The 12,931-nt window shown below is 47.6% G+C and overlaps 1 protein-coding gene across 1 annotated transcript in view; it reads right to left on the reverse strand.

The window, feature by feature from the left end:
- GRAMD2A (GRAM domain containing 2A) overlaps positions 1–12,474 on the reverse strand; it is a 32,899-nt gene extending 20,425 nt beyond the window's left edge. The window contains exon 1 of the mRNA XM_023220689.1: positions 12,413–12,474. Coding sequence (XP_023076457.1) covers positions 12,413–12,453 — 41 coding nt within the window. The 5' untranslated portion in view covers positions 12,454–12,474. The remainder of the gene's footprint in view (positions 1–12,412) is intronic.
- Positions 12,475–12,931: the final 457 nt, after the last annotated feature.

The raw sequence follows: 12,931 nt of genomic DNA on the forward strand, positions 1-12,931 counted from the left end.
CCGGGCGCAGTGGCTCACGCCTGTAATTCCAGCACTTTGGGAGGCCGAGGAGGGTGGATCACTTGAGGTCCAGAGTTTGAGACCAGCCTGGCCAACATGGTGAAACCCTGTCTCTACTAAAAATACAAAAATTCGCCGGGCGTGGGGAAGCACGTCTGTAATCCCAGGTACTCAGGAGGCTGAGGCAAGAGAATTGTTTGAGCCCAGGAGGCGGAGGTTGCAATGAGCTGAGATCACGCCACTGCACTCCAGCCTGGGTGACAGAGTGAGACAAAAAAAAAAAAAAAAAAAAGTCAAAATCTGCTAAAACTAGGAAACTTCAAAAAAACATAGGTGTAAATCTTTATGACCTATCAGGCAATGATCTCTTAGATATGACACTGAAAAAACAAGAAACAGAAGAAAAAAACAGATAAATTGGATCTCATCAAAAATAGAAATGTTTAGGCTGTTAATATCATCAAGAAAGTGAAAAGACAATCCACAGAATGGGAGAGAATATTTGCAAATCATCTGTCTGATAAGGGATTAGTATCCGAAATATATAGAGAACCTTATAACCTTGAGGACATTATGTTGAGTGAAATAAGAGAGTCACAAAAACACAAACATATGAATCCATTTAAATTAGGTATCTAGAGTAGTTGAATTCATAGATACAAAGTAGAATGGTGGTTGCCAGGGCCTGGGGGCAGAGGGGATAATGAGTTGTTGTTCTTTGGGTATAGAGTTTCAGTTTTGCAAGAAGAAAAGTTCTGAAGATTGCACAACAATGTGAATATACTTAACACTACTGAACTGTGCACTCTGTTGCTCAGGCTGGAGTACAGTGGCACAAGCATGGCTCACTGCAGCCTCAACCTCCCTGGGCTTAGGTGATCCTCCCACCTCAGCCTCCTGAGTAGCTGGGACTACAAGTACATGCCACCACGCCCAGCTATTTTTTGTATTTTTTGTAGAGACAGGGTCTCTCTATGTTGCCCAGGCTGGTCTCAAACTTCTGGCCTCAAGGGATTCTTCTGCCTCAGCCTCCCAAAGTGTTGGGATTACAGGTGTGAGCCACTGTGCCCAGATGGTAGGTTTTTTTTTTTTCTTTTTCTTAACTACAATTTAAAATTGTTCTAAAAGAACTTTTGGCCAGGCGCGGTGGCTCACGCCTGTAATCCCAGCACTTTAGGAGGCCGAGGCGGGAAGATCACAAGGTCAGGAGATTGAGACAAGCCTGGCCAATAGGGTGAAATCCCGTCTCTACTAAAAATACAAAAATTAGCCAGGTATGGTGGTATGCGCCTGCAGTCCCAGCTACTAGGGAGGCTGAGGCAGGAGAATGGCGTGAACCCGGGAGGCGGAGCTTGTAATGAGCTGAGATTGTGCCACTGCACTCCAGCCTAGGCGACAGAGTGAGACACCATCCCCCTCCCCCCAAAAAAAAGCTAAGTGAAAGAAGCCAGTCACAAAAGACCACATATTGTACAATTGCATGTATAGGAACTGTCTAAAATAGGAAATCCATACAGATGGAAAGTAGATTAGTAGTTGCCTAGGGTTAGAGGAAGGAGGAAATGAGGGGTGACTTCTAATGGTATAGACAGAGTATCTTTTGGGGATGATGGTTGCACAACTTTGTGAATATACTAAACACTACTAATTTGTACACGTAAAAAAAGTGAATTTTATGGTGTGTGAATGATATTTCAATGAAGACAAAGAGGTGGAGAGGGAAAAGGAGAGAAGAAAGGGAGAAGTCTGGGATCTGTGGAACTGCAATCTTAAAGATTGTGTGGAGAAGGAAGAGGGGAAGTCCTCCAAAGAGATTCTGAGAGAGTGGCCCAAGAAAGAGAGGCTGGGCGCAGTGGTTCATGCCTGTAACCCCAGCACTTCCAGAGGCCTAGGCTGGTGGCTCTCTTGAGCCCAGGAGTTTGAGACCAGCCTAAGCAACAGGGCAAGACCTTGTCTCTACAAAAAAATACAAATAAATAAATAGCTGGCTGTGGTGGCGAACACCTGTAGTCCCAGCTACTCAGGAGACTGAGGTGGGAGGATCACCTGAGCCAGGGGAGTTCAAGGCTGCAGTAAGCTATGATTGTGCCCTGCACTCCAGCCCAGGTAACAGAGTGAGACCATGTCTCCATTTAAAAAAAAAAAAAAAAAAAAAAAAAACCCCAGGCGTGTAGTCTCACGCCTGTAATCCCAGCAGTATGGGAGGCCCAGGCGGGTGGATCACCTGAGATCGACAGTTTGAGACCAGCCTGGCCAACATGGTGAAATCCTGTCTCTATTAAAATAAATAAACAAATAAATAAATACAAAATAACAGAAAGTAGAAAACCAGGTGTAAGGCTGTTATGGAAGCCAAAGGAGTGTTTCAAAAGATGGAGGGGAACGCAGAGCTGAAGTCTGCTGAGAGGCCAAGTAAGAGCAGGACGCAAAGGCAGCCCCTGAATTTACCACTGCAGATGAGTAACTTTGGTCAGGACAACTTTGGTGCAGTAGTGGGGTCTGCTCCTCCTCCTCTTCTCCTAGGCCGGTGACTGCATCCCAGGGATGGACCGGTGAGCACAGGTCTCTGTCCACCAGCAAGGATGCTGCTGAGCACAGCTGGAAACCTGGTCCCAGCCCAGCTCAGTCCACATCCCCTCGGAAACTGCCCTCCGCCCTCCCTTGCAGGAAAAGACCACGGAGATACTGGGAACAGGTAGATAGGATTGCATCTTTCTCTCCTGGTTCCCCGAGGGGGTTGTTTGCCTTCAGGGAGGGAGAGGGACTGCCCTCGCCACGGCCTCACTGCCGGGTTCCCCAGTTCCCCAAGCCACCTTCACCCGCAGCACCTCCACCCCTCGGCTAGCACAGGCACGAACCACAAGTCTATTTTCTGCGCCTGCCTTGGAAAGGGCTGGGAAGCTGGTAAGGCAGCCGCACCCAGCATTCCAGCGCCACACTTAGCGGCTCCAAAGCGGCGCCCGCGGCGGCACTGATCCCGCCCGGCTGGCCCCAGCTGACCCTTTACAGGAGGCTGGTGGTCACAGCCAAAGCTTGTGCAGGCCGGGGAGCTGTCGGGAGTGCCGCAGCCGTCCCCCCACCTGCTGGGCCCCCGGGAAACGGAGCGCTCGCCCCCTCTGAGCGCCTTCCTGGTGCGGTGCCTGCACCACGCATGGTAACTGGCCCGGCTGAGGATGCCTGCGCGGGGACTGGCTGCGCGCCCTGCCCAGGCTTCTGCCAACTCGGCTCCCCCAGGCTGGGCTCTGGCCGAGGGCTCAGATTCCTGATCAATGACCCCGTCTTGAGGAGCTTGCTGGGTCCTGGGACCTCCTCCTCCAGGGAGAACCCCAGATTGTCTAACTGCGGGAACGCTCCTAGGAATGCCTGCTCTCGCCACTGTTATTCGGCCTTGTCCTGGAGCTTCCAGCCACTGCACGCAGGCGAGAAAAATAAATAAAAGGTTAACTTACATTTTTAAAAGGGACAATTATCGTTTGAAGATGGTCAGATAAACTACCTGAACAACACATAATCAACCGACAAATCATAAAAAAGTGGCGCAGATATTTTTATACTTGGGCACTGAAGTAGGCAGAACTGTGATGGGGTAGACACATAATGAACTCATGGAATTAATTACTACTTTAACGGTTACAAGATCAATAGATCTTGTCCAGTAAATGGTATTGGGGCAATTGGCTACCTCCCAAATGACTGATTCTTTAACTTGTCAAAATCAATCGTTTTCCTGTAGACCTACAATACAGTTATAAAGTATATGTGGGAAAATAATGTATATTCATATGACAACAAAAAATATATTTTGTTCCGGGTTTTGTTTTTGTTCTTGTTTTTTTTCGAGATGGAGTCTTGCTCTGTCACCCAGGCTAGAGTGCAATGGCACGATCTTGGCTCACTGCAACCTCCACCTCCCAGGTTCAAGCAATTCTCCTGCCTCAGCCTCCTGAGTAGCTAGGACTACAGGCACATGCCACCACACCTGGCTAATTTTTGTATTTTTAGTAGAGACAGGGTTTCACCATGTTGGCCAGGCAGGTCTTCAACTGCCAACCTCAGGTGATCCACCTGCCTCAGCCTCCCAAAGTGCTGGGATTACGGGCGTGAGCCACCACTCCTGGCCCGAGTCAAAGTTTTAAAGGAGCAAATTTACCCCAAATTAATTTGTAAATGTTCCGACAGGGTGCACGTGCGTGTGCACACATGTGAAAGAGAGTAAGAAAATTTTGAAAAAGAAAATGATGCAAAGGCTTTGCCTTACCAGATGTAGAACAAATTACAAAGGTAGATTAATTAAGTAGTGAGGTATTAACTGGCCTAGGAAAGACTACTAGATCAATGGAACATAAGACAGTTCAGAAAATTACCTATGAGTATATGAGAATTTAGTACATCACGAAGAACGTGTTTCGTACAAGTAAGGAAAGAATGAGTTGGCCAATAAATGGTATTGGGGCTACCTCCCACCATTCACAAAAAGATAATCCAGGAGATAAAACACCTAAATATTTTCTAAATCTATAAATAGCTAGAATAAAAGAGAATTTTTTTATTATTATACTTTAAGTTCTAGGGTACATGTGCATAATGTGATAAAAATTACACAAGACTAAATATAGTTCCACACACATGCACAGACACAAACGAGTGCATGTAAAACTAGTGAACTCTGACTAAGGTAGATGGATTATATCAATGTCAATTTTCTGGTTGTGATACTGTTCTATTGCTATTCAGGATGTTACCATTGGGGGAAACTGGGTGAAGAATACATGAGATCTCTCTGTAGTACTTTATAATATTGAACGTGAATTTATAATTCAGAACAAAAAGTTTATTTTAAAAAGTGAACTTTGTGCCTGGAAAAGTAAAACAGAGGTAGCTTTTCTTACAGCTGTAGCTGAATTATCACTAAGAAGCCCCATTTCAGGTTCTCAAAGTTAGAGGCACTGAAAGGAAAGCACATTTTAGTGAGCACCTACTGGGTACTAGGCCATTACACAGCCAGAGTACCTCTGAAGCAGGTTAGCTGAGTCTGTTTTATAGATGGATAATGGGAGGCTCAGAGCCAGTAGTAACTCAGCAGTAACTTGTGGAGCAAGAACGTGAACCCAGGTCTGTCTGAAAGCTTAGGCTGCCCTATCACATCACACTGACTACAGAGCTGGGAATGGCTTAAAAGACAAAACCAAACCAAACCCTTATTCAGTGTTCTCCATATCAAGAAACTCCATGTAAAGAAATACATATTCGAGTGGGTGGGGGAAAAAGGCACATTATAACTAGGCAACAGGAATTTCAAAATGTGTGCCTATACATGAATATCATCTATTAGATCTGTCACTGCAGCCCTGACTATTAGAAAGTTCTTCCTGGCTCAGCGCTGTGGCTCATGCCTGTAATCCCAGCACTTTGGGAGGCCAAGGCGGGTGGATCACGAGGTCAGGAGATCGAGACCATCCTGGCTAACACGGTGAAACCCCGTCTCTACTAAAAAAATACAAAAACTTAGCCGGGCATGGTGGCGGGTGCCTGTAGTCCCAGCTACTCGGGAGGCTGAGGCAGAAGAATGGCGTGAACCCAGGAGGCTGAGCTTGCAGTGAGCCGAGATCACGCCACTGCACTCAAGTCTGAGCTACAAAGCGAGACTCTGTCTCAAAAAAAAAAAAAAAAAAGTTCTTCCCAGTACCTGAATGGACCTCCTTCTAGCTAATCCTTCACCAAGGAACAAACCTTTGTCCTCATGTTCCTTCCTTGATAGAACCGGATCTCCACTGCTGGTGTGACCAGGGCAAAGTCTGCACCACAACTCTCTCTTCTCTTGCGTCGTCTCATATTGCAAGATTTACTAACTTTTCCAGTTTCTGTTTTCACATGGAGACAAATGGTTATTTCCCATTCTCCCAAGTCTTCCATCATTATGGAGGCAGATTGACAATCTAATGTAAATTACATGCCTCTGAGGTCCAGGCAAGAGTTGGAGAGCGGATCTGTGAACTCCTAGAACTTTGGGCAAAATTGCTGGGTCTGAACAAAGGCGTATGTTTCTGGGAAGAGAGCATTTCGCTTTTATTAGATTTTCAGTGTAGCCTATGACCCCCAAATGATAGCAGATACTCCTCTAATTAGGCAGCTCCTTGGGGAAATGGCTGATTCCAGATCTGAGGAAATGCAAAAAGGAGCCTAAAACATCTAATCATACCAGAAACTAAGGAAGTCATCGAAGCCTGGAGTCATGGCTCAAGAACTCAGGAACCAACTTAAAGATGGGACCATTTGAGCATCAATAAGAATGGATTAAAACACATCAAATATGTTCAAATCCATGAGATTATAATAACACTGAAATGACTCACTGGCCACCTTGGTGGATACTAGAGCCCATACCACAATTTTGAAAACTAAGAAATAAGAGTCAAGTATTTGTTCTGCCTTTCTAGTACTGGCTATAACTCAGGATAAGCAAATAGTTGAAAAGGGAACACACCTTTTTTTTTTTTTTTTCCAGATGGAGTCTTGCTCTGTCACCCAGACTGGAGTGCAGTGGCGCGATCTCGGCTCCGCCCCCTGGGCCATGCCATTCTCCTGCAAGCTCTGCCCCCCGGGCCATGCCATTCTCCTGCCTCAGCCTCCCTAGCAGCTGGGATTACAGGTGTCCGCCACCACACCCAGCTAATTTTTGTATTTTTTTTTAGTAGAGACGGAGTTTCGCCATGTTGGCCAGGCTGGTCTCAAACTCCTAACGTCAGGTGACCCGCCCACCTCGGCCTCCCAAAGTGCTGGGATTACAGCAGGAGCCACTACACCTGGCCGGGAACACATCTTTTTATAGAAAGAGTCTCCTAATAAATGATGAAAAACTGATAGGATTAGACTAATACCATTTTCCAGTCCCTAATGAAATAATGGGTCAGAATGAAATAATCATCAATGGCTGCTAACATTCTTCAAAGAGAAATAACTGATATTATACGCTTCTTGAAGCACACAATACCATCAGAATCTGACCAAGACTCTAGGTTCAACTCCCAATGTATAGGAAATACATAAATCAAAGGAATGGTTTAAACAACATCAACAAATCAGAAGAAGTTATAGAAAACATAGCCTGGTTTTTTCAACAAATAATTTGCAAGGAAAAAAGAAAAGGAAGAAAAGAGGAAACCACAGATGTAAAGAGATTACAGAGATAAAGATATATAGATTCAAAATGTCAACTCTTTGACTTTAAAGTATAAACTTCATCTGAATCCTTATTAAAATAAATGGTACAAAGACATTTATGAGACAATGGAGGGAATGTAAATGCTGACCAGCTATCTGATTAAGGAGTTACTGTCATTTTTTAGATGTAATAATGATATTGTAGAAATATTTGTTAAAGGCTCTTTTATAGATATATACCGAAATATTTTTGGATAAAATAATAGCTACAATTTGTTTCAGAATAATCCAGGAGACAGGGAGATATATATGAAACAAACTTTACCCATGACTTAATTATTGCTAAAACCGGGAGATGGGTACATGCCACTTACTACAGTATTCTCTCTCCTTATGTATATGTTTGAAATTTTCCACAATAAAAAGTTAGCAATTCAGAATATAAACATGTTTCAACTTGTTTAATAATGAAGGAAGCGCAGTAGGGATACCAATTCTAAGTATTGTCACTGGGTTATTTTAAAATAAAATTTCTAAGTAATCCTTCAAAAATTCAAAATTTATTTTAAAATAGCATTTTGTGTGGCCCGAGTGATTACTGGCAGGTTTTGAGCAATCCGGTTAATTCCAGCACAAATTAGAAATATCTAAACTTTTTTTCTACAGAAGAGAGAAAAAAAGTCCTAATAATCAGTCACAGTTGTTTGGTCAGGCATACCGCCCAGGCTGCTGTGCGGTCAGTAAGCCAATGAAATGAAATACCATTAGGATCTCAACAATTAACTACTATACCATTGATGTGCCATGTATAGATGTTAGGAGGAAAAGTGATTCATGTTTGATTTAAACTAATTCTTCATGTGATCTTTACTTCAGGTTAAAAAGAAATACGGCCAGCCAAAAACTGCTTAAAAAATTAACAATGTAATTTCAAACATCACTGAGGAAACACTAATTTAGGACAAGGCTTTAAAGATTGGTTCAGTCGCCACAGGTTATTAAAACACGTCTCCAGTCCTAAACGATGAAGGAGCATTTCTTTCTTTTTTTTTTTTTTTTTTTTTTCCCACTCTTGTTGCCCAGGCTGGAGTGCAATGGCACGATCTTGGCTCACTGCAACCTCTGCCTCCCGGGTTCAAGTGATTCTCCTGCCTCAGCCTCCCCAGTAGCTGGAATTACAGGTCCCCACCAACACACCCAGCTAATTTTTTGTATTTTTAGTAGAGACGGGGTTTCACTATGTTGGCCAGGCTGGTCTCAAACTCCTGACCTCAGGCGATCCACTCGTCTCAGCCCCCCAAAGTACTGGGATTACAAACGTGAGCCACCACGCCCGGCTTGTGCATTTCTAAACTAATAAAAATGTATAGTCATGGGAAGGAGGGGTGAAGAATCAGTTTCTCCTACAGTGGCTTATATCCCTGAGAACAATGCCTGCCTTTCGGAATCTGTCCTGGAGCAGGCAGGTGCACCTTGGGGAGCTTGTTACTTCTTAATTACACAGGAAGCTCCATTCCCAGGGGTTTCTGCCCTCCCCCTTCTCCTTCCTTTCCTACATTAGCAAATAGCTGGGGAATTAAAGCTTCAAAGGTTGGTGATGACAGGTGGTGACAGACTGATGTCCTGAAGTCCAGGTGAATAGCAGCACAGTGGCCAAGGCCAACCACATTTGAAACTCATACTTGCATCAGAGATGGCTGCAGAATTGCGGGAAATGACTTTCACTTTTCTGGAAGGGAGAAAAATTACTTTCTGGTGTTCAGGCTCACACCAGATATCAGAGTGGAACGCTACACCATTCTTGACTTCAAGGGCTTTCCATGGGTAGCCACAGCAAAGGAGAAATTATGAAAGGAAATGAAACATCTTCCGAAACTGGGAAGGAAATTGGAGGGAAATTTTTGTTTTGGGAAAATAACAGTTTTATTTTATTCTTTCTCCTAAGCTTGTGATTTTAGTATTCCAAGTCCTTATGCTTGAATTACTTAGCAAGAGGGTATGCTTATGCAGAAGACAGGGAAATGGAGAGAAAAGAGCAGGAATATATAAAAGTGAAGGTTCCTTAACAGAGTTCATGGTGGAGATCGTAGACACTGGTGGAGTTTTTATCCAGAACTTAAAACTTAGGAAATACCTATGATGCCACTTTAGCTGGAAGTAATGGAGACATCTGATTCCAAATTCATATTTTATTTTTCTTTATTATTTATTAATTTTTTTTTTTTTTTTTTTTTTGAGACAGAGTCTCACTCTGTGGCCCAGGCTGGAATGCAGTGGCGTGATCTCAGCTCACTACAGCCTCTGCCTCCCAGATTCCAGAGATTCTCCAGCGTCAACCTCCCAGGTAGCTGGGACTACAGGTGCGTGCCACCACACCCAGTTAATTTTTGTATTTTTAGTAGAGATGAGGTTTCACCATGTTGGCCAGGCTGGTCTTGAACTCCTGACCTCAGATGATCCACCCGCCTCGGCCTCCCAAAGTGCTGGGATTAGAGGTGTGAGCCAATGTGCCTGGCTCAAATCCATATTTTAAATGCCTATTTGCAATCAGCAAAGAGCCAGGTATGCTGCATGCTCCTTGCTATAAGGATTTGGCTTCACTGGCTCAAATTTTTTCACTCCACCAAAAGATAAGGCACAGGCCCACTTGTCCAATCACGTTTGCTGAAAATACTGTAGCCTGAGTGTAGACAAACTTCCCCGGAAGTTGCTAGAAGTCTCTAGTTAGCATAACCACTGGATGACTGCATGCAGAAGGCCTTTAGGGAACATACAGTCCAATCTCCTTACCTTATGGTATAAAGCAGGCCCAGGAAATGGAAGTGATTTGTCCCAAGTCGCAGCAAAACAGGAACACCCTGAGGCTTAGAACTCACTTCTGATTCCGAGTAAGGCTCTTCCCTCCAGCTGATAAACATGGTCCGTGGCAGGCAAGGACCAGAGCAACCCTAAGCAGGTTAGGGGTGGGGTGGAGCCCCCCAGGAGGCACTAACAGCTCAGCAGCTCATGGGAGAGCTTCCAAGAGGCCAGCTGGCAGCAACCCACCTTGGGTACTGCTGACCTCAACCTCAGGGGATCACAGGAGCACCCTAGGTGGATGAATTAGCATGCAAGTCTCTCTGGTCTGTGCCGAAGCTTTGGGGACTTGCTAAATTTAGAAATTTGAGGCCAGGTACAGTGGCTCACACCTGTAATCCCAGCACTTTGAGAGACCAAGGCAGGCAGAACACCTGAGGTCGAGAGTTGGAGACCAGCCTGAGCAGCATGGAAAAACCCTGTCTCTACTAAAAAATACAAAATTAGCCAGGTATGGTGGTACATGCCTGTAATCCCAGCTACTCCGGAGGCTGACGCAGGAGAATCACTTGAACCCGGGAGGCGGAGTTTGTAGTGAGCCAAGCTCACACCATTGCACTCCAGCCTGGGTAACAAGAGCAAAACTCCATCTCAAAACAAAAGAAAGAAATTTGAAAGCAGCCAGCAACATCAAGGCACAGATGGAGTTTGAGCTACCCTCTCCAGGCTATTCAGAAAATTCTCCCAAGGGGAAGTTGGGAAGGAGAACTTCTATTTGGCCCCAGCCTAAACTCTCCTGGAAGCTCGGTGGGGCCTCTGTCAGCTTTCCCCTCTGGACCTGCCCATTTGCCCCAGAGGTGCCCACTGAGGCTACCTCAATGCCTGTCAAACTAAAACTTAAACCTAAGTGTCTGCAGCATGGTCTCCAGCCAGCCTGATCAGAAGACTATGGAGGGGGCCAGGCACGGTGGCTCACACTGTATTCCCTGTAATCCTAGCACTTTGGGAGGCTGAGGTGGGTGGATCACATGAGGTCAGGAGTTCAAGACCAGCCTGGCCAACATGGTGAAACCCCATCTCTACTAAAAATACAAAAATTAGCCGGGCATGGTGGTGGATGCCTGTAATCCCAGCTACTCGGGAGGCTGAGGCAGGAGGATCACTTGAACCTGGGACGCAGAGGTTGCAGTGAGCCAAGAGTGCACCACAGCACTCCAGCCTGGGTGACAGAGTGAGACTCTGTCTCAAAAAAAAAAAAAGAAAGAAAAAAAAAGGAGGAGGGGCATACTGACTCCTCACTGAAGAATGGGATGGACACCCTTTATTCTACCTCTCCTAGCAAGGCCATAAGTCTTTGCTCTGAAAGGAGCCAGACTTTAGAGCCCGCTACAGGTGGACATGGGGTGAAGACATCAGGTTGCCAGGGCACCCTCTCTCGTTCCCTAGGAGCCTGGCCCCTGCAAGGAGGGGCACCTTGAAACAATCAAGCCTAGTGAGTGGGGCGGCAAGCAGAGCAGAGACACAAATGACAGCGCGGTGGAGCCCCACCAGTCCCTCCGAGGATACCGCAGAGGGACCCCCGCTGGGGTCCACACCCCTGTGTGTCTCGGGGCTGATTTGGACACAAGGCTCACACATTCACCCTACCTGCTCCAGTGCTAGCTGGCTGAGGATGTCAGGCTGTACCCGACCTCAGGCTGTGCGGCTTGGAACCTGGACCGGGGCAGGAATTGACAGGTTCCCTCAAACAGTGTCACCCCCACAACCCCAAGACCTCATGGAGCAGAAACCACAATTCTGGATGTTATGTGTGCAGCGCCATCTCCTGTCTGCCCTGCCTCTTTATCCCTTCCTCCCAAGGCGACTTTGGACCAGGTCTCGAGGCCAGGAGACCAGCCCCAGCCCGCCCGACCGGGATGGGCCTGGCGCCCGGGGGAGGCTGCGTCGTGCTGAGACAGCTCCGAGCTGCTCAGCCGCGGGCCGCTACAAGTGCGGATTCGGCGGCGAGAGGAAAGAGTCTGGCTCTCCAGGGGCCGCAGGGAAAGCCAACCTTTGGGTCGGGGACAATCAGGACTGGAAGTCGATATCGCGGGGAACGAATGATGAATGAATAAACGAAAGGATGAAGACTTAGCGAGGCGGAGATGGGCCATGCGGGGCGTCCCGAGGAGGGTGCCTTTCCCTGCCCGGATGCCGCCGGGACCATCCCTTATCCCCCAGGTCGCAGCAGGACACCCGGTCCTGGCGCGAACACCTCGCGGGCCCCGGGAGGTGCCTGGGCGTGCGGCGCAGCTCTGGCCCGGAGCCCGCATTCCGGCGGCCGGGAAGTGCCTGCCCCGTGGGCAGAACGCGCCGAGTTGCCGCAGCCCCAGTAGCCGTCCTGCCCCGCGCGGCAGCCGCCCCTCGCGGCGGCCTCCGGAACCCCGAGACCAGCCCCCGAGCCGCAACCCCTTACCTGCCCGCCTCGGCGGCCTCCCTCCGGCTCAGAGCGGTCATCGCGACGCCTGCACTCAGCGCCCCTGACCGCGCGCCCTGACCCAGCGCCCGCCGGACCCCGCCCGCCCCGTCGAGAGCCCGCCCCGCCCGCCCATTGGCGGGTCGCGCGGGCCGGGCCCAGCCTATTGGTCGTTCCTCCCTCTCCTTCCACAGCTTCCGCAGCTTCCCTCCTTCCCCACCTTCCCCAGGTGGGGCCCCAAGCTCTGAGCAGATCTTAGCGCTAGGTCCCCTGGACTGGAAGGTCCCGGAGGCCAGGGCCTGGCGCGGTACCTCCTGCCCCTCACGTCGAGGGTATTGTGTCCCCTCTGGACGCTTCTGTCCTCCTAGTCTTGGAGTTTGGGTCCCTCTGCAGGAACCGATTCCGGCCCCTCTCCAACCTAACCCTTCCCAACATCGAGCTCCAGGGTAAGTTTCAATTTTACCGTGAGTGGGGAACACCAAAGGGGATATTGAAAACCACGGTCTGACAGCCAAGTCA

The sequence above is a fragment of the Piliocolobus tephrosceles genome, chromosome 6, assembly GCF_002776525.5.
Source record: "Piliocolobus tephrosceles isolate RC106 chromosome 6, ASM277652v3, whole genome shotgun sequence".
NCBI classification, from domain to species: Eukaryota; Metazoa; Chordata; class Mammalia; order Primates; family Cercopithecidae; genus Piliocolobus; species Piliocolobus tephrosceles.